Source organism: Eumetopias jubatus, unplaced genomic scaffold, assembly GCF_037043125.1.
Source record: "Eumetopias jubatus isolate StellerSeaLion01/CBP00866 unplaced genomic scaffold, mEumJub1_p1.0 scaffold_1, whole genome shotgun sequence".
NCBI lineage: Eukaryota > Metazoa > Chordata > Mammalia > Carnivora > Otariidae > Eumetopias > Eumetopias jubatus.
This window is the reverse complement of record NW_028274807.1, coordinates 2,559,138-2,576,943: the sequence shown is the minus strand read 5'-3', so window position 1 is coordinate 2,576,943 and position 17,806 is coordinate 2,559,138. Positions and strand designations below refer to the sequence as shown.

The 17,806-nt window shown below is 64.3% G+C and overlaps 1 protein-coding gene across 2 annotated transcripts; it reads left to right on the top strand.

Moving 5' to 3' along the window:
- The first annotated feature begins 271 nt into the window (after positions 1-271).
- Positions 272-15,875, top strand: PWP2 (PWP2 small subunit processome component). 2 transcript variants are annotated; one of them, XM_028126459.2, is made up of 21 exons: positions 272-333; positions 1,602-1,714; positions 2,953-3,047; positions 3,318-3,417; positions 4,297-4,440; positions 5,296-5,431; positions 5,693-5,913; positions 6,150-6,293; positions 6,495-6,565; positions 7,267-7,403; positions 7,871-8,019; positions 8,189-8,336; positions 8,546-8,696; positions 9,461-9,641; positions 10,675-10,822; positions 11,246-11,354; positions 12,698-12,763; positions 13,616-13,834; positions 13,987-14,137; positions 14,286-14,360; positions 15,307-15,875. In XM_028126459.2, the coding sequence occupies exons 1-21, from the start codon at positions 316-318 to the stop codon at positions 15,476-15,478; spliced, it is 2,748 nt and encodes a 915-aa protein (XP_027982260.1). In that variant the 5' UTR covers positions 272-315; the 3' UTR covers positions 15,479-15,875. The 2 variants fall into 2 exon arrangements, with proteins under 2 accessions (XP_027982260.1, XP_087879839.1); XM_088023713.1 differs by lacking the exons at positions 1,602-1,714; positions 2,953-3,047; positions 3,318-3,417 and having other exon boundaries at positions 309-333.
- The last annotated feature ends 1,931 nt before the right edge of the window (positions 15,876-17,806 follow it).

Genomic DNA, 17,806 nt, shown 5'->3' with positions numbered 1-17,806 from the left:
CTGGGCTCCGCCTTGGGGAGGAGACGGGGACGGAGCCTACGGGCTGGGCTCCGCCTCGAGGCGCGGTGGGGGCGAGGCCCACGGCCTGGGCTCCGCCCCGGAGAGGAGCCGTGGGCGTGGCCTGGGTTCTGGGCTCCGCCTCGGGGTGCAGTGGGGGCGGGGTCTGCAGGCTTGGGCTCCGCCTCGGGCGGCGCCGCCCCTCCGGGTCTCCTGGGGGCGCTGTGGTGCGCGGTGGCGGCCAGTCCCGGAAGTGCGTGCTTGGGGCCGACGGGCGGGGCGCGGCGGCTGCGCGGTGGCACACGTGTGGCGGCCGCGATGAAGTTCGCGTACCGGGTGAGCCCGGGCGCAGCGGCTGGGGAGCGGGCGCGGGGCGGGAGAGCGGGGCGTGGCCGCGCTGTCAGCCTGTAACCCGCGCGGCCGGCCGCGGGGCCGTGCGCGGCGATCCCCGGACGGGAAGGGGAGGGTCCCGGCCTCAGGCTTCAGGTGTGGGCGGGAGAGAACGGAGCCCCGGCGGGGTGAGCGGCGGCGGGCCAGCGCGGGCTTCAAGGCCTGGTTCCCGGCTCCATGCCGCGGGAGCCTGCCCTCCTCTTCCTCCGCGGGCGGGTCTCTCGGCCGCCCCGTGGGCGGGGACGCTGGAGGTTGACGCCGTCCCTGCCCCTGCTGTCTCCGGCTCGGCCTGGCCCCGGCCGCAGCGCGGGCCTTCTTCAGCGCCACGCGCCCTTGCCCCGAGACCCAAACCTGGAGCCGCGGGGTGGCGGCCCTCCGCCTTCCCGTATCCGGCTCGTCTCCGTTCCGGGGGCCACCTGCCCGTTCGGGACGCCGCCACCTAGCTCGCCTCCCTGCTCCCCCTGTTGTCCCCACGGTCATTAACATGGTCTGAAACGCGGGAATGGGTCACAGCAGGCCTCTGCTTACGGCCTTGCCAGCTGGCCGGGCGTCTCCCCGTGCCCTCCTGCAGCTCCAGACGCTGGCCCTGCCCACTCCTTCCGTCTAGGGCCCAGTCTAGGCGGCCCTCCAAGGGTCTGTCCCTGACCCACCTCCGAACCAGCTCTCCCTTCTCGTGCAGCCTTCCAGGCACTGCACACACTCTGTAATTAGCTCTTCCCTGCCCTGCCTGCCCGGGGTAGAATAGGAGGGCATCGAGGGCACAGACCCTGGGCACAGCGACATCTCCAGTGCACCCTTCAGTGCGCGAACCAGTGAGTTCATGGATTGGACTCCGGCAGGTTACTTTGCTGGGGAAGCGTTGAGCTCAAGATGCCGGGCAAGTGCTTTTCATTGCTCCAGCTTTTCTCTCCCTGCCACGTGGGTCCCCTTTCTGTGTATGGAAGCCCCCCAGATGCGCACAGTGGCCCTCACCCTCTTCTTTGGGGGCTTGGAGCCCCTGGGGATTGGGCTCACTTACCCTTCTTCTCTCTCACTGCAGGCTGGGCTGCATAGGTGGCCAGGACGTGTCCCAGGAGGGACCCCAGGAATGGCCAGGGGCCCGAGGGGAGGGGGGCTCTGTGCCGTCTCCTGGACCAGAGGCCTCACTTAAGCCTTTCCTGGAGTTGAGACATTTTGGGCTTTCGTTGTATTAAGACGGGTTATTTTCTTTTCAGTTTTCAAATTTGCTGGGGACAGTCTATCGGTGTGGAAATTTGAATTTTACGTGCGATGGAAATTCAGTGATCAGTCCTGTGGGAAATAGAGTCACTGTATTTGACCTTAGAAAGTAAGTGTGTTGAGACGACTTTAGTAGCAGTGTGTTACAGCCGCCGTGCTGTTAGGGCGTGCGGGCAAACTGACCGTGTCTCCCTCCTCTTCCCCTTCCTAGTGCCCCCTCCACCTCCCCGTTACTTAGAGCAGCTGGGTCAGTAGTGGGACTGGTTTGCTCTAGTCCCTTGGCTAAGCCCTGGGGTCTCGGTCACCTAGGTACTGGGTCTGGAGGCTGCCCTGACCCCCCGCTGGGCCACCGCTGTGCTCAGCGCAGCCCGGTTCTGCTGGCCAGTTTCACGCTCCTCCCGGACGAGCCTGTGGCTCTGTTCCTTTCTCCTCAAGGGGCAGGACTCCTCAATGGTTGTCACCCCGTCCCAGAGTCACGTGGCCAGGGTGAGAGCCTCCTGTGGCGTGGCTGCCTGGACTTGCGTCCTGCTCTGCTGTTCTGCCTCCGCATCCGTACAGTGGGACGATGGGCCCCATCCTCTCTGGGACTTATTTCCTGAAGCTCCAAATACCTGGGCGGGGTACCCTGGGCCAGCAGGCGAGATTGTCACAGGCCTGGAGTAAGGACCACACGCTCGGTGGAGGAAAACTAGGAAGTAAAATAATAAGGAACAAAGTCAGAATCCGAGCCAACGGTTGTTTGTTTTTCATGTTACTTATTTTCCCATCTTGTAACGACAGTTTTACAGGGTCGTGCAGTTCTTATGGTTAATTCCTTCCATTGAACATTTAGCTCATTTCTAGTGGGGACTTTGTAACATTTGTGGAATCCTCTTGGGACACACTTCTACAACAAAATGGACAACCAAAGGCCCCCCCTCCCTTTTTGTTTACTTTTTTCGTGTGAGAGAGCGTGTGTGCACATGCGTGTGGGCGGGGGCAGAGGGAGGAGGAGGGAGGACCTCAAGCAGACTCCTCACTGAGCGTGGAGCCTGACCCGGGGCTCCATCCCACGACCCGGAGTTCACAACTTGAGCCAAAATCAAAAGTCGGACACTCAACCGACTGAGCCACCAGACGCCCCAAACCAAAGCCCATTTTTAAGGTTTTGAATACGCTTTGCCAAATTTTCTCCAGGGACCTGGTCTTATTTCCTCTTCTCCAGCAGGGAGCTGGGGACAAGCTGTGTGCTCTGGCCCTGGAGCTGGCCAGGGACAAGAGGGGGGTGAGGGGGTGGGTGGCCTGAGGCTGCCCCTTCCTCGCCTTACGACTGCGACCAGCTACACAGTTGTGGTTCTTGTCTTTTAGCAACAAATCCAACACTCTGCCCTTGGCTACTCGGTACAATGTCAGGTGTGTAGGGCTGTCCCCAGACGGCCGCCTGGCCATCATCGTTGATGAAGGTAGGCACCCTTGACCGGGAGGCTGCAGTGCAGACAGCTGGGGGGACAGGCAGGGCAGGGGTCATGGTGACTCAAGGCCAACACCAAGTCCCTCTGGGGTTCTAGGCTCCCCCAGTCCTCTCCCCCAGTCGCTTCCTTGCCTGGGACCCTCGTGGGCTTTGGGGTGAGGGCATGTGTGGGGGATGTGGACGTGCCCGGGTGTCCTGCCGGGCTGGGCCGTGGCCGTCCTATCTGGGGCGACTACACATTTGCCTCTCTCCCTCGCTGCAGGGGGGGACGCGCTGCTGGTCAGCCTGGTGTGCAGGTCCGTGCTTCACCACTTCCACTTCAAGGGCTCAGTGCACAGTGTCTCCTTCTCTCCTGATGGCAGGTGGGGGCCTGGGGCTTGGGGCAGGGCGTTCTCCAAGCCCAGGCTCCATGATGGGCGCAGCAGGGCTCGGGGGCTCTTCGGAGCGGAGGTGTCAGTGAGGGAGTCTGTGCGCGTGCCTCCTCTGGGCTGGGGACAGTCTTTCGGTGTGGACTCTGGGCTCCTGCAGGCCCATGTGGCCGCAACCTCTGCTCCCCTCCGCCAGGGCTGGTGCTCCCATCTTGAGTGGGAGCTTCTAAAGGTTCTCGACCAAAACCACTTCCAGAAGAGTCAGGGTCCTCAGAGGGTCTTGCGGCCTCCAGACAGCAGAGCCACAAAGGAGCCCCTGGCTCTGAGTGGCACTGACCCCCAGCTTTGAGGTCCACAGTGAGGAGAATGTGTGCGGACGGGGTCCTGACCGGACCCAGCCTTGCCCCGGGTTCAAGGGCCCCAGGAGAGAGGGGGGCTCGTTCCCAGGTTGCTCACACCCAGGCTGACCTGGATGTGCTGTGGCGGGGGCGGCTCTGGGTTTCAGCTGTGAGCCCCCATCCCGTGTCCAGCCTCAGAAACCCCTTAGAAGGCAGTGGCCATCCTCTGCGTTCGTTGTGTGGAACCCGTGTTGTCCTTCCAGCTCCCCCAGGGCTGTCCAGGTGGGGCCTGGCCTTGACGGCTGTCCCCCACACTGGCAGGAGTGCCGGGGGCGCCTGTGCTCCATGGCAGTGGGGTGGCTGGGTTCAGGGTCCCTGCAGGAGAAGACGGGGGTCGGGGGCCGTGGTGAGGCTGGCCCCCACGTTCGCCTCTCGTAGGAAGCTGCTCACGGCAGGGGCGCTGTCCTCAGAGGCTCTGAGCTGGTCTTGGGACTACATGGGTGTTGGATCCTGACGGCTCCCATTTCTGCGGCAGGAAGTTCGTCGTCACAAAAGGCAACATCGCTCAGATGTACCATGCTCCCGGGAGGAAGCGGGAATTCAACGCGTTCGTCCTGGACAAAACCTACTTTGGGCCGTACGATGAGACCACGTGCATCGACTGGACAGACGACTCCAGGTGAGGCCCGGGGCTGGGGCCGGTGTGGGGGAGGAACCCCTGTAACCGGCCTCTTGTTGGATGGGGAGCCTTGGAGACTCTTGTCGAATCCCAGAGTTTCCCTTTGTAATGGTATCTCTTGAGCGTCCTGTGGGGCTGGAGACCATTTGGGCTCCTGGTCGTGAGTTGGGCCTGCACCAGCCTGGCATCTGTCTTGGGAAACCAGAGCGCAGGGTCGGGAGCTTGCCACGCGTGCTAGAATCCGTTCTGCCAAATGTCCGGAGCAGCTCTGTCCGTGGGAGGGAGGGTTGGGGCGGGGGGGGGGGGAGGGCTTCTCCCAGCAGGGGGGCCGGCCGCGTCCTCTTACGGCTGCACCCCTCACCGCCCTGAAAGGCTGCTGGCTCGTGCCCAGCTGCCCGCTGTCTGCGCAGGGGGAGGTGGGGGCTGGTGGTCTGGGCGGGTTTGTATGGCGGACCACCCTGGGGGCGGGGGTGGGGCGCCCTGCCGCCAAGCCTTCCCGCCTCTTCAGCAAGGCGCCACCTATTCTTGCGTCTGGCCGTGTTTGTGCCATAAGCCGGGTTCCCTCAGACTGGGGTCACGGGGAGCCAGGGAGGCGTGAGGAGCAGGGCTCCCCACATGGCACCCGGTGGGCTTGGCAGTCGGCTCTTAGGGCTCCCCGGGGCTGCCGTCCCGTGAGGGACTGCTTTGTGAGGAGGGGTGGTGACGCGTTCCCTGAGCAGCACAGGTGGATGCGGCCGACGCTCGGCGGGAGATGCAGGCCGGGCAGACCGGGGCTGGTCGCCCTGGGCGACTCCCGTGTGCTGGGGTGGCCCTCCACCGTGAGCCCTGAGGACGCGCCCTGTCTTCTCCGTCCAGGTGCTTTGCGGTCGGGAGCAAGGACATGTCCACGTGGGTGTTTGGAGCTGAGCGCTGGGACAACCTCGTCTACTACGCGCTCGGGGGGCACAAAGACGTGATCGTGGCCTGCTTCTTCGAATCCAGCAGCCTAGACGTACGTCCCGTGTCCGGGGCGTCTCGCCCGCTGGATTCCAGATCGCAGCCACGTGCCAGGCCTCCCCCTGTAGACACAGGCGCCCTCCCACGTTACCCGGGGGTGTTTAGGAAGCGGCGGCACCTGTTGGCTGTCCCTTGGGCCTCGCCCCTGCCAGCGCTCGGGGCAGGCTCTGGTGGCGCGGGGTCCCCCATGTGGCCGGCGGGGCTGGGGCTGGTGTCGGGGCGGGCCGCACCCAGTCGCAGACACTCCCTTTTACAGCTGTACACACTCAGCCAGGACGGCGCCCTGTGCGTGTGGCAGTGTGACACCCCCCCGGAGGGCCTGCGGCTGAAAGCCCCCGCGGGCTGGAAGGCGGAGCTGCTGCAGGGGGCACGGGACGAGGACGAAGAGGAGGCGGAGGAGGAGAACGCCGTCCGGGCGAAGGCCGCGCCGGCTGCCGCGGAGCAGCAGGGAAAAGTGAAATACTCTCGGCTGGCCAAGTAGGTGTCCCCCGGGGCGGGGGCCTCGCACCGTCGCGGCTAACGCAGACAGTGGGCCCGTCCCGGGGGAGGGGGGGGCATCCTCGGGCGACGGGGAGTGAGAGGCCAGGGCAGCAGGGCCGCGGGTCCCCTGTGTAGAGCCGGGGCCCGTGGCCTGGGGGTCCTGGGTGCAGGCTGAGATCAGCCTGGTTGTCTGGCGCTCTGTCCACAACTCTTCTGATCATCCTCCTGCTTAGGTACTTTTTCAATAAAGAGGGAGATTTTAACAATCTGACAGCCGCGGCGTTTCACAAGAAGACCCACCTCTTGGTCACTGGCTTTGCCTCTGGGATCTTCCACCTTCACGAGCTCCCCGAGTTCAACCTCATCCACTCCCTGAGGTGAGCGCCCCACCCGGTGCCGTGGGGGCCCGCGTGTGCTTACTGACCCCGCAGGCCCGACGGCGGGGGTGTGCACACACGGCTGTGCCGCGTGTGTCCCGCTGCGCGGGGTGAGGGCTGTGGAGCGGCCAGGTGGGCGGTGGACAGAGGGGCTCGCGGTGCCGCCTGCCCGCCTTTCAGACACTGTGCTCTCCCGCTCAGCATCTCTGATCGGAGGATCGCTTCCATCGCTCTCAATGGGTCCGGAGACTGGATCGCCTTTGGCTGCTCAGGTTCGTCTCAGTGTACGGTCGTACGAGAACGAGAAGAGAGCTGCTCTCCGACCGCCGACCGTGGCCCCCCCCCCCGCCCGCCAGCTCCTGGGAAAAGCCCCTTTGACGGCCCAGTGCGAGCAAGCACAGTGGGTCCTGTGGGAGGGAGCCATGGGGGTGCAGAACCGGCGCTCCTCTGAGGTGCGACCACCTTGTAGACTGAGCCTCCGCCTCGGTCGGCCGCGGGGCCTGCAGCTGTGGGCTGAGCCCGTGGCTCGGTCGGCCTCCTCCCCTCCCGCACTGACAGCTGTGGGCTGAGCCCGTGGCTCGGTCGGCCGCGGGGCCTGCAGCTGTGGGCTGAGCCCGTGGCTCGGTCGGCTGCGGGGCCTGCAGCTGTGGGCTGAGCCCGTGGCTCGGTCGGCTGCGGGGCCTGCAGCTGTGGGCCGAGCTCCCGCCTCGGTCGGCCGCGGGGCCTGCAGCTGTGGGCCGAGCTCCCGCCTCGGTCGGCCGCGGGGCCTGCAGCTGTGGGCTGAGGCCCCGGCTTGGTCGGCCGCGGGGCCTGTGCTGGGGGCCTCTGGGGGCCGCAGCAGGTGCCTGTGAGACCATGACTTGGGAGGTCAGTCTCTGCGGGGTGCCTGCTCTCAGGTTAGCGTGATGGGGGCACTTGCCTTGCTGGGTCTGAGGTCAGGGTGCCGGTGCCCGTCCCCCCGTGTGCTCTGCAGGCCTGGGCCAGCTGCTGGTGTGGGAGTGGCAGAGCGAGTCCTATGTGCTCAAGCAGCAGGGCCATTTCAACAGCATGGTGTCCCTGGCCTACTCCCCCGACGGGCAGTACATCGTCACCGGCAGTGATGACGGCAAGGTGGGGCTCGGCGGGCAGCAAGGGCTGGGGCCTGGGCTGGGAGGGGTGCGGCGTCTCGTCCTGCTGTGCCCCCAGGGAGGGAGAGCCAGGCCCCGACTCCGGGGTTCAGCCTGGAGCCCACGGGCTCACCCCGCTGCGTCCAGGCTCGTGAGAAGATGTTCAGAGACTACCCGGAACTGGGTGGGGAGGGCGGGCCGTCTATCTCTCTGTTTCCGGCTCGGCCTGCGCGCATGCAGCCGCTTGGCTGCGGGTTGGTGTGTGGGGGCAGCCACGTTCTGTGGGCGCGTGCTTGCTGCGCCTCTTGCGGTGACAAGGCTGGCGAGGGGCTGGTGGGGGCCCGTAGGGCAGGTGCGTGCACGTCAGGGGGGGTCCTGGTTGAGGCGACCTGTGTGTGCGTGTGCGCGCGCGCGCGTGTGCGCCCTCCTGAGCTGTGGCCAGCCCCGCTGCTCATGCCCTTCCCGCTGCAGGTCAAGGTGTGGAACACTCTCAGCGGCTTCTGCTTCGTCACGTTCACAGAGCATTCGAGTGGGGTCACTGGCGTGACCTTCACGGCCACTGGCTATGTCATTGTGACCTCTTCCATGGACGGGACTGTGCGTGCCTTTGACCTTCACAGGTGACCTTCCCGCTCAGTCCTCTGGGTGGGCCGTGATAGTGGGGCTGAGGGGCCGTGGGCTTGCCAGGAAGCGCATAGCGTGGACGGGCTCAGGGCAAGCCCGAGCCCTCGGGGACTCGGGGCGTCGGGGCTTTGTGAGCCATGCCAGCCAACTGCTGTCTTCGGGCAGGTACCGGAACTTCCGCACCTTCACGTCCCCGCGGCCCACCCAGTTCTCCTGCGTGGCTGTGGACTGCAGCGGGGAGGTCGTTTCTGCCGGGGCCCAGGACTCCTTCGAGGTCTTCATCTGGTCCATGCAGACAGGCAGGCTCCTGGACGTAAGGGCTGAGTGTGGGGGGCCGGGGCGGCGGGGAGGGCACCTCTGCGGAGCCGAGGGGCTGAGCAGCGTGTTCTGGCCGCAGCTCCTCCCCTCCCGCACTGACAGCGAGACCCTCGTCAGCCCGCCCGTCCCGCAGCCTGGGTGTGCGGGCCTGGTACGCCCAGGCCCCCGAGGCTGTGTCGTCACACTGCTCTCTGGGCGCCGTAGGTGCTGTCTGGTCACGAGGGTCCTGTCAGCAGTCTGTGCTTTAATCCCGTGAGATCGGTCCTGGCCAGTGCCTCCTGGGACAGGACCGTGCGCCTGTGGGACATGGCGGACAGCTGGAGGACCACGGAGACGCTGGGCCTGACCTCGGACGGTGGGTGCATGGGGGATGCGGGTACGAGGTGTCACCCGGGGAGGGAGCCTCATCCATCCGCCTTGGTGGCCCCGTTCTGTCACTCGGCGTCGGGCTCCTCTCTAGGAGAGCGAGCCGGGCGCTCCCTCCCGAGCCGCCGTCCCTGAGAAGCGGCCGGTGCTCTGTCAGGCCGAGCCCTGGGGAGAACCCTGAGGCGACTGTAGGTGCAGGAGGCCACCTGGGGACCCACCATCTGCGTGTGCGGGTGAAGCCGTCCTGCCCCGCGGGCCCCTGGGATCCACGGGCCTCCACAGTGTCGCTGCTTGTCCGCCCCACCCGGCCCTGGTACGTGCTTTTAAGCAGCCGGTGGATGGCCTGGGTCTCTGCGGGGCCTCCACACTGACCTCCAGCCTCCAGTTAGTCTGTTTGTAGTCTGTCCTGCGGTTCTGTCAGAAGCCCCTCTTGTGACCTCCGGGTGCCTCTCCCCTGCCCGGCCTTGTCCCTCGCCCGTGCCCTCCCCGCAGGCTGGCCTTGTGCCTGCCCTGGGACCCCACCCGGACCCTCTTGCCCCTGCCCCCCCAAGGTGGTTGGGGCCTGGGGGCCTCCCTCGCAGGGTGGAGCTTCTCTGGGGAGAGCCGGGGGCCCCCCCGCCCATCAGGCGCTGACTCAGGGAGCTGGGGCCCGCCTGGCTTTTCTGACTTGAGGTAGGGTGAGGGCATGGCGGGCGCAGCTGCCTGCTGGAGCCTTGGCTCTTCCTCTGGCCCTGATGATGTGTCTTTCTTCAGCTCTGGCTGTGACCTTTCGCCCCGATGGTGCGGAGCTGGCTGTGGCCACCCTGAACTCCCAGATCACCTTCTGGGACCCTGAGAACGCCGTGCAGACGGGCTCCATTGAGGGCAGGCATGACCTCAAGACGGGCAGGAAGGAGCTGGATAAGGTCACCGCCAAGCACTCAGCCAAGGGGAAGTGAGTGCCTCGGCGAGAGCCGGTGTGGTGGGTCCCGCCCCGAAGCCCGGGGGTTCCCCGGGCCGGGGAGTGGGCACGGAGCCTGCGTTGGGGTGTGATTAGTCGGCCCCTGTGTCCTCACGCCCCCCTGGGCTTCGGGAGCGGGCAGGGACCAGCATCCGTGAACGCATCTGTCCTTGTGTTTTTCGGGGTGTGTGTGTGCCTTGGGAGGTTCGGGGTTCACTTCTGTGAGAAACCGGAGTGTTTTTCAAAGCGGCTGTGCCACCCACAGGGGCCGCTTCCCCACACACCAGCAATACCCGTTCCTGCGTGGTGTTTAAAACGACAAACCTCTAGGGCCGGGTGTGAGGCACTGTCCGCATGAGGTTCTGCCTCTGTTCCTGAAGGCTGGCGCTGTCCAGCGTCTTCTCGTTCGCACGCGGGGTCTGGAGAAGGCCCATCGGGGCATCTGCTCCCTGAATTGGCTTGCCTTTACTGCGGCGTCGTGACAGTTCACGTATTCGAGATGGACGATGCTTGACGGATCTGGGGGTGGAAATTCTTCTTTCTGCCGTCAGGGCTCCCCTCACTCTCGACGGTGTCTTTGGAGCACGAACGCGTTCAGATTTGGTGAAGTCTTGTCCAGTTTCCTTCTGCTCGCGCTCTTTGGTGTCGCTTGTAACACCGTCGCACATCCTGTGAGCAGCCGGGCCAGTGCGTGCCCAGCTTCTGCTCGCGCGGGGCCGAGCCGGCACCCCTGCCAGGGGCCACTGCTCGTGGCAGGCAAGGTGGCCTCCTTGTCCATCTGGCTTCGAAAAGGAAACCCTGCCACTTGAGCCACGTGGGCCTCCCGTGAAAGGGTCGCGTCTCTTGGGGAGGTCCCTCCTGAGGGTGCTGCGGCCGTGGAGCAGAGCAGGTGACGGGGTCTTTTGAGGCTTGGGCCGGAGCCCTGCCGAGGCTGCTGGGGGCGCTGTTTGCCTCCTGGGGCTCGGGGGGAGCACCACACGTCGGGGGTCTCTGGGTGGTGACTACACTCGTGCTCCCTCTGCTTCAGGGCCTTTACCACTCTGTGCTACTCTGCGGACGGCCAGAGCGTCCTGGCGGGAGGGATGTCCAAGTTCGTGTGCATCTATCACGTCAAGGAGCAGATCCTCAGGAAGAAGTTTGAGATCTCCTGCAACCTCTCCCTGGACGCCATGGAGGTGAGGGAGCACTCAGGTCTGTCTGGCCCGGCCCTGCCCTCCACGCCTGCCGGCCCCGCTGCAGGGCGAGGCCCGCCCCCTCCTGAGTGACTCCGGGGGCACGCTTGCTTGTTGCTTCCCTGCGGATGGGCAGGCGGAGCGAGCAGACGCCCCCGTGTGTGCCGGCCCCGCAGAGGCTCACGAGGGCCCTTGCCAGGGCTGCGTTAGAGTCCGAGCCCGCCTGCAGCAGGCTCTGAGGGCAGGTTCCTTCTCGCCTGGGGTGAGGACGGGCTTGTCGCTGTCTCGGGATCCGTGTGTCCCATGGGTGTTTCCCACGGAGCTGTGTCTCCTCCGGTGTTTGTGTCACGTGAGCCAGGCAGGGGCTGGGGGCCGGCTCATGCCCTCCGCCTGATGGGTGAGACACCTGGGGTTTTGTCCTTCTAGGAGTTTTTGAACCGAAGGAAAATGACAGAGTTTGGCAACCTGGCGCTAATCGATCAAGACGCTGGGGTGGAGGACGGAGCTGTGATACCACTGCCGGGTGTAAAGAAAGGTGAGCGGGGGGCCCCTCGTCTCCCCCAAGGTCCTGGCCGCAGCAGGCTGCCCTGCCCACCACCCGTTTTTCCGGGTGACAGCGGCTTTGCTCTCCTACTGGGGCTGCGGTGATTGGGTCCAGGAGCTCTTGCCCCACACGGGGGGCCCGCGGCCCCCTTGCCTGTCTGGGCCTGTGGCTTTGCTCTCTGGCCGCCGCCCAGCCCTGTGCCTCGCGCTCGCCCCCATGTGGCCACAAGGAGGACTTCGGGGTCAGGGGGCTGGGCAGTCGAGGAGGCCCAAGGGGGGCACACCCCTCACGGGGACAGGGCAGGAAACAGGGGGCCCTTAGGCCCTGGTAGACTGTCAGGAGGGGACATCTGCCAGCTAGAAAGTCGGTGTGCGGGCCCTGGACACGCGGCTGCCCTGCCCTGATGCCGGCCTCCCTGCTGGTGCCGGCCTGGGCCAGCTCATTCCAGCCCTGGCTCATGCCGCTCCGAGTGCCCGGGAGCCCAGCCTGCATGTGGGGGAGCGGGGGCGCCTCAGCGACCAGATGGGTGATGGGAGGACTGCACCATCGATGTGGGCCCTGGAGCAGCCCCTGCCTGTGCCACACGTGTTCTCGGGCATCTCTTAATGAAAATAAGGTCCCTAACTCCTCAGGGATGTGCAGAGGTGGTTCTCAGCCTGTCTGGAGACATTTTGAAGGTCACGATTTGAGCAGAGCAGGTGCTGTGGGCGTTGAATGTGGGGAGACCAGGGGGTCTGCTGGACCCATGAGGACGCAGCCCCAAAGTGTTGGTCATCCTGAGGTCAAGAGCCCCCAGCAGAGTATTTCTGAGGAGATAGGTGGCCTCCAGAGAGGAGCCCGACTTTTCTCAGATGATTTGTGTGTCCTTGAATTTCATGCCCCAGGAACATGTCATCCCTTAAGCAGCAGATATGAAAATAAATTTGCAGAAGGGATTCACGTGGTGATGCCCAGTGAGGATGTGCCTCCACTGCACAGAGCTGCCTTGTGCAGTCGCGTGACTTGTGCACTGCACAAAGTGCTGGGCAAAATGGGCTGGTGGGGACCGGGGCCACCCTGCCTCACAGCCCTGGGGCTGGGCCAAGGCCTTTGCCAAATGTCTGCTGGCCAAGCTGAGTGGATGCTCCTGGGAGCGGGGGCTCCAAAGGCTCGTCTGTGGAGGCCTGCGGTGCCCAGGAAATAGCTGCTGGGGCCCTGGGCCAGGACTCTGCTGCATGTGCGTACAGAGTGGGAAGGCTAGGGGGCAGGGCCGCTGCTCTTGACGGGCCCAGAGCAGCAGGGGGGCCCTCCTTTTGTCCGGTGAGTGGTAAGAGAGGTGCCACCCTGTTTTCCAGGTGACATGAGCTCTCGGCACTTCAAGCCTGAAATCAGGGTGACATCGCTTCGCTTCTCTCCCACCGGTGAGCCCCAAGCAGCAGGTTGTTGGTGCCGGGAAGGGTGGGGGTCAGTCCTGCTGGGCTTCTGGGCCCACGGTGTGGGCCTGTCACCTCTGCTCTCAGGGACAAGGTTGGTCACAGCTTTTGGCTGGCCCTGGGCCCTGCTGTTCTTCAGGGGACACTGAAGGGGGTGGCCTCAGACCTGCTGGGTATTGAAACGGGAGGCAGGCACCCGCCCTGAGCACCACTCGGGTGTGCAGTCGTTGGAGGGGCTGCGGGGGAGGGTCTGTGCCCCTGGGGCCTGGGACCATTAGGTAAATGCGGTCCCGCGGAGCGAGCAGGACAGAGGCTGGTGGCGGGCTTGTCTGCGGGGTGATGGCTGGCCCTCCCCCGCATCGAGCGAGTGATGGGAGCCGCGGGCCGCAGTGTCTGGCCGTGTGCCGCTCTGCGAGCCGGGCTGCAGACCGTGGCCGGGGACGACTCCGGCAGCCCCTCGTTTGGGCGCCTGCGGATTTCCGGACCGCCGTGCTGGTTGTGCTGTGCGTCTTCCCTGGGCCCCACGGTGCCGCTGCAGCGTCTCGGCAGAGGCCGCATGGCCCGCAGAGACGAGTGTGCGCCCTCACGGAGGAGCTGACCAGGGCTGGTGCAGGCAGACGGCATGGAGTGTGCACGGGTGTGTCTGCTCCCCCCAGCGACCCCGGCGCCCCTCCAAGAGGAACCGGCGGCTGGGGCGGGAGTGGGAGGAAGGCATCCCTGTGTACCTTTCTTGCTATTGCGCTTGGGGTCACGAGGACATACCCAGTACCTGTTCTTTAAAAAGGTGGGGAAAAGGGAAAATCGGTGTTTAGGAAGGCCCTCGACGGCTTGGTTTCCCAGGGCACTGCTGGGCGGCCACCACCACCGAGGGGCTCCTCGTCTACTCCCTGGACACCCAGATGCTGTTTGACCCATTTGAACTGGACACCGGCGTCACCCCCGTGAGGATTCGGGCGGCCCTGCGCCAGCAGGACTACACCAGGGCCATTCTCATGGCCTTCCGGCTCAACGAGAGGAAGCTGCTGCAGGAGGTGCTGGAGTCGGTGCCCTGGGACGAGGGTGAGCCCCGGGACAGGGCCCAGGGCGGGCCGTGAGCACCCACGTCTGTGCCTGGCGGTCAGGGTCTCGGGTCCCTGCAGAGCTGTCCTCACCTTTTCTCCTGATGGGAGAGTTCTTTGCAAAGTGAGCCTGGCTTTGTCCTTTTCCTGCAGTCGAAGTTGTCAGCTCCTCGCTTCCTGAGTTGTACGTGGAGAAAGTGCTGGAGTTCTTAGCTTCATCCTTTGAAGTGTCTCGCCACTTGGAATTCTACCTCATATGGACTCAGAAATTGCTCCTGGTGCACGGGCAGAAGCTGAAGTCCAGGTAAGAGGCGCTTTTCCCGCGCGGTCAGCTGTGAGTCCTGTCACTCGGCTGGGCTTTGCAGATCAGAGGGGGAGCTGTGCGCGCGCCCACGGGAGGGGCCACGTGGCGTTTGGCTGAGGCCGTGCACTGAGGCAGGTCTCCTTTGCAGAGTGGGGAAGGTGCTGCCGGCCGTTCAGTTCCTTCAGAAGAGCATCCAGCGGCACTTGGACGACATCTCCAAGCTGTACGTGTTGCTGGCGTTGTTGGCGGGCAGGGCTGGGGTGGCCCCATCCCCTGCTGGTTCCACACGGGGGGCTGCCCCACGGTGGGACTCGAGGTGGGCCAGCTTCAGGCGTGGCCGGGAGTTGAAAAGAGAGTGCTGTCCCAGTGAAACCACTGGGGTGTCCGGGGCGGTCTTCGGGGCCCGTGGCCAGGTGTCCCCACTCCATCCCCAGAGGCGTGTTCTCTGCCCTTGCGGGTGTCTGCCCAGTGTCCGTAGGCAGAGGCCTGTTCTGTCCTTGACGGCTTTTTCAGTCTTTAGGAGTCTAGAACAAGCTCTTCCTCTTGGAGGCTTTTCTTCTGAGAGTCCTGACCACCCGCTGGGACGCCATGGGGGGCATGGGGGGCCTGCGTCAATTCTGCTGTGTGCCTGGGAGAGCCTGCTGTTTGTTGAGGCCTCCGTGAGTCTGCAGAGCTCAGTCTGGGAGACCAGTTCCTTGTAATTTGGCGTTCCCGTAAATGCATCGTTCCGGGACTCCTGCATGTAGTGACCTGCTGCTGATGCGTAGGACGCAGCTGTTGTGTATTAATTCGGGCGGGGGGCTTGAGTTACGTTGCCAAACGTGGATTTTGTTTGAGGTTTCTCACAGGGACGGTGGTTTCCTCGTTAGTCCTGTACCTTTAGCTCTTACCAGGGGGTTTCCCGCGGGAAACAACGGTGTGATTTTTCTCTTTCCTTTGTTCACATGGGGAATGACCTGAGCCCAGGTGTCCCTCTCTGCTCACGGCTGTGAAGCTGTGCGGCAGCCCCTTCCTCGGGCTCTGGTGGGACTGGGGAGGCCGTGTGGGTCCCCGTGGCGGGTTGCTCTCGGGGTCACAGAGAAGGTGCTTGGGCGCCAGGTGAGCCAGAGTCTTGATACGAGGGAAAAGCTGTCGCTTTTCCTGACGGGACTCCTGTGCACTTTTAACAGGTGTGACTGGAACCGCTATAACATCCAGTACGCTCTGGCCGTGTCCAAGCAGCGGGGCCTAAAACGCCCCTCCGAACCGCTGGGAAGCGACGAGGAAGCAGACGCGTCCGATGACGACACTCTGCACCTGCTCGGCGCAGGACAGGGGGATGGGGACGGGCAGCTGGTGTAGGGCCGGCCCCGTTCCCAACCCTGCTTGTTTCGGTTAAGACCCCCGAAGAGACGGAGCCCCGTGGCCTGCGCCCGGGAAGCGAGTGGGAGGGCGGTGCAGAGACACCCACGTGGAGGACTCGCTTTTCCCGTAGGCGCCAAACACGGCTGCAGCGCCGGGGCCAGCCGCCCGCTCCCCGGGCCAGCACCGGCTTGGCACACGGGCCTGGGGACCCGCGTGGTGTGAGCAGAATGAACGTTGTTTGTCTACTGTTGGAAACGCCTCTCTAGAGACGTGAATGGGGTCGTTTTTATAGACTGGAACTTTGTATGACCGATATTTATATTTTTAATACAGTTGTGATGATAGAGATGAAAAAATGAGGTTTTGTGAGATAAAAGTACGGATTGAATCTGAACTCTGAATTGAAAGTGTTTATACCGTATCCTGGGTCACGCAGGGGGATTGGGGCCACCTGCCTGTTGGCCTCTCTGTGCTGGGGGGATGAGTGAGCAGGGCTGCTGGAGTGCTCACCACGCCCCAGCCCGCACGGCCCCCACCCCTGGCCACCTGCCCCCAAAGTCTCTGTGCACTCTGACCTTGGAGGGGGATGCCCTTTGGTCCCTGGGGCTGGGACTGGACGGTGCTCTCGGGGAGCTCACTCAGACCTCCGGTGCCAGCTCTGCAGGGCCACATGGAGGAGACGAGCTGCTCTTTCCTGCCAGGCTCCGTCCCTGGTCCCTGGGGCTCGGTGGGGACAGCCTCCATCCAGGAGCAGGAAAATGAAAATGCCACCCAGCTGGGTGTAGCACTTTCCCTCCAGCGGGCGGGCACAGCGTCCACTGGATCCCAGCCTGGGGCTCCCCCAGAGGTGCTGCCAGCTCCCCAGGTGGGCAGTGCCAGGAGCTGCTGCCTGTGCCCGCTCCTGGGGCTCTATGACGGGGTCTGTGCACCCACGGTGCGTGTGCTCGGGCCCCTGCTGTCACTGGGGGTCTGTGCTCACAGCTACTCCCTGCAGCTGAGGCTAGAACACTGTCTGGTCTAACCAACTCCTCGCCTCTGCCTTTTTGGTAAGGTCACGTGTGCGCACTGACGTTGTCAAAAGTTCACAAAAGGAACACTCTCCTTTCGAGCAGAGTCTGGAGGCCAGCAGGGGGAGCCCTCAGGCCTGTCCCTCCCGGGCACCTGCAGACCCCAACGGGGAAGGAAGGTTTCCTCCTCTCCCCAGGGGCAGCCCAGTCAGTGAGAGGCCACTGCACTTCCAGCTCCCAGTTTACTCCAGTGGACTGTTTTTACAACAACCGCGCGCCCCCTTTCCTCTATAAAAGGGCCTCCTCTGCTCTGTTCTCCTGACCTGCCTATGGTTTCAGTTTTCCTGCAGCCTCCTTTTCATGGGCTGCAATTCTCTGCTGTTTTCCAATGAACGCATTTTTGTTGGTAAACCTGTCAGTGTTATTTGTAAGGTTAAAGTGCAGCTGAGCAGCCCCCGGAGGTGCAGACAACTGGGAGGTGGGGGCTCTGCAGGTCCCGGAGCTGTGGCCAGCCTCCTACCTGCTCAAGGCCTGGCAGGAGCAGCGCCTGCCATGGGGCTTGGGAGAGAGGCAGGCTCTTGGCTCCCAGACCGGCTGGATCCGAATCCGCATCTAGCATTACCTTCCTGAAAGCGGAGCCGACTCAGTGCAGGCTGTGGCCTCATCCCCATGACCCCGTGTCTCCTGCCAGCTCGCGCTCCGGACGTGGCCCTGAGGAGGGAGAGGGATGGACGGGCTGGCCCCGGGGAGAAGCCAGGATCCCCGCGGGAGAATTCCCAGCTGCGGGGAAAGGAGGGAGAATGGCTGTCCCGGGTCCGTCGGCAGAGATGGAGGGGTGCGGGATGAAGGTTCAGGAGTAGAGACCAGGACTGTTCCAAGCCCGTCTTCGGTTCCAACTTTTATGATATCCCGTGTTATTAACCCTAGAGATTAACCCTAGAAGTCTTAAAAATGGAGCGGTTCCAATCTCAGTGACGGCCGGCCTTGCGCCCGGGGTGTCTGCCGTTCCCCGGGGGCCTCAACGGGGACCGTTTAAATGATCTTGAACACCTGCTGGGAGTTTGAAAATTGATAGATTAAAGGAGGGTATAATAATTTATGCAGTCGCCTCCCGCCACCTGACTCCTGGGTAACACCCAGAGGTTTTCAACGGAGGAACCCCAGCTAGTACCTGAAGGAACCCTCCCATCCCCCGTTAGCGACGGTTGAGTCCAGGCAGGCCGCCGGCGGCGCGCGCAGCGCCTTGGGGAGGGCGGCTTGCGCAGGCGCGGCCCCGCCCACCGGCGAGTGGGCGGGAACGGCGGCCAGGCCGACTGCG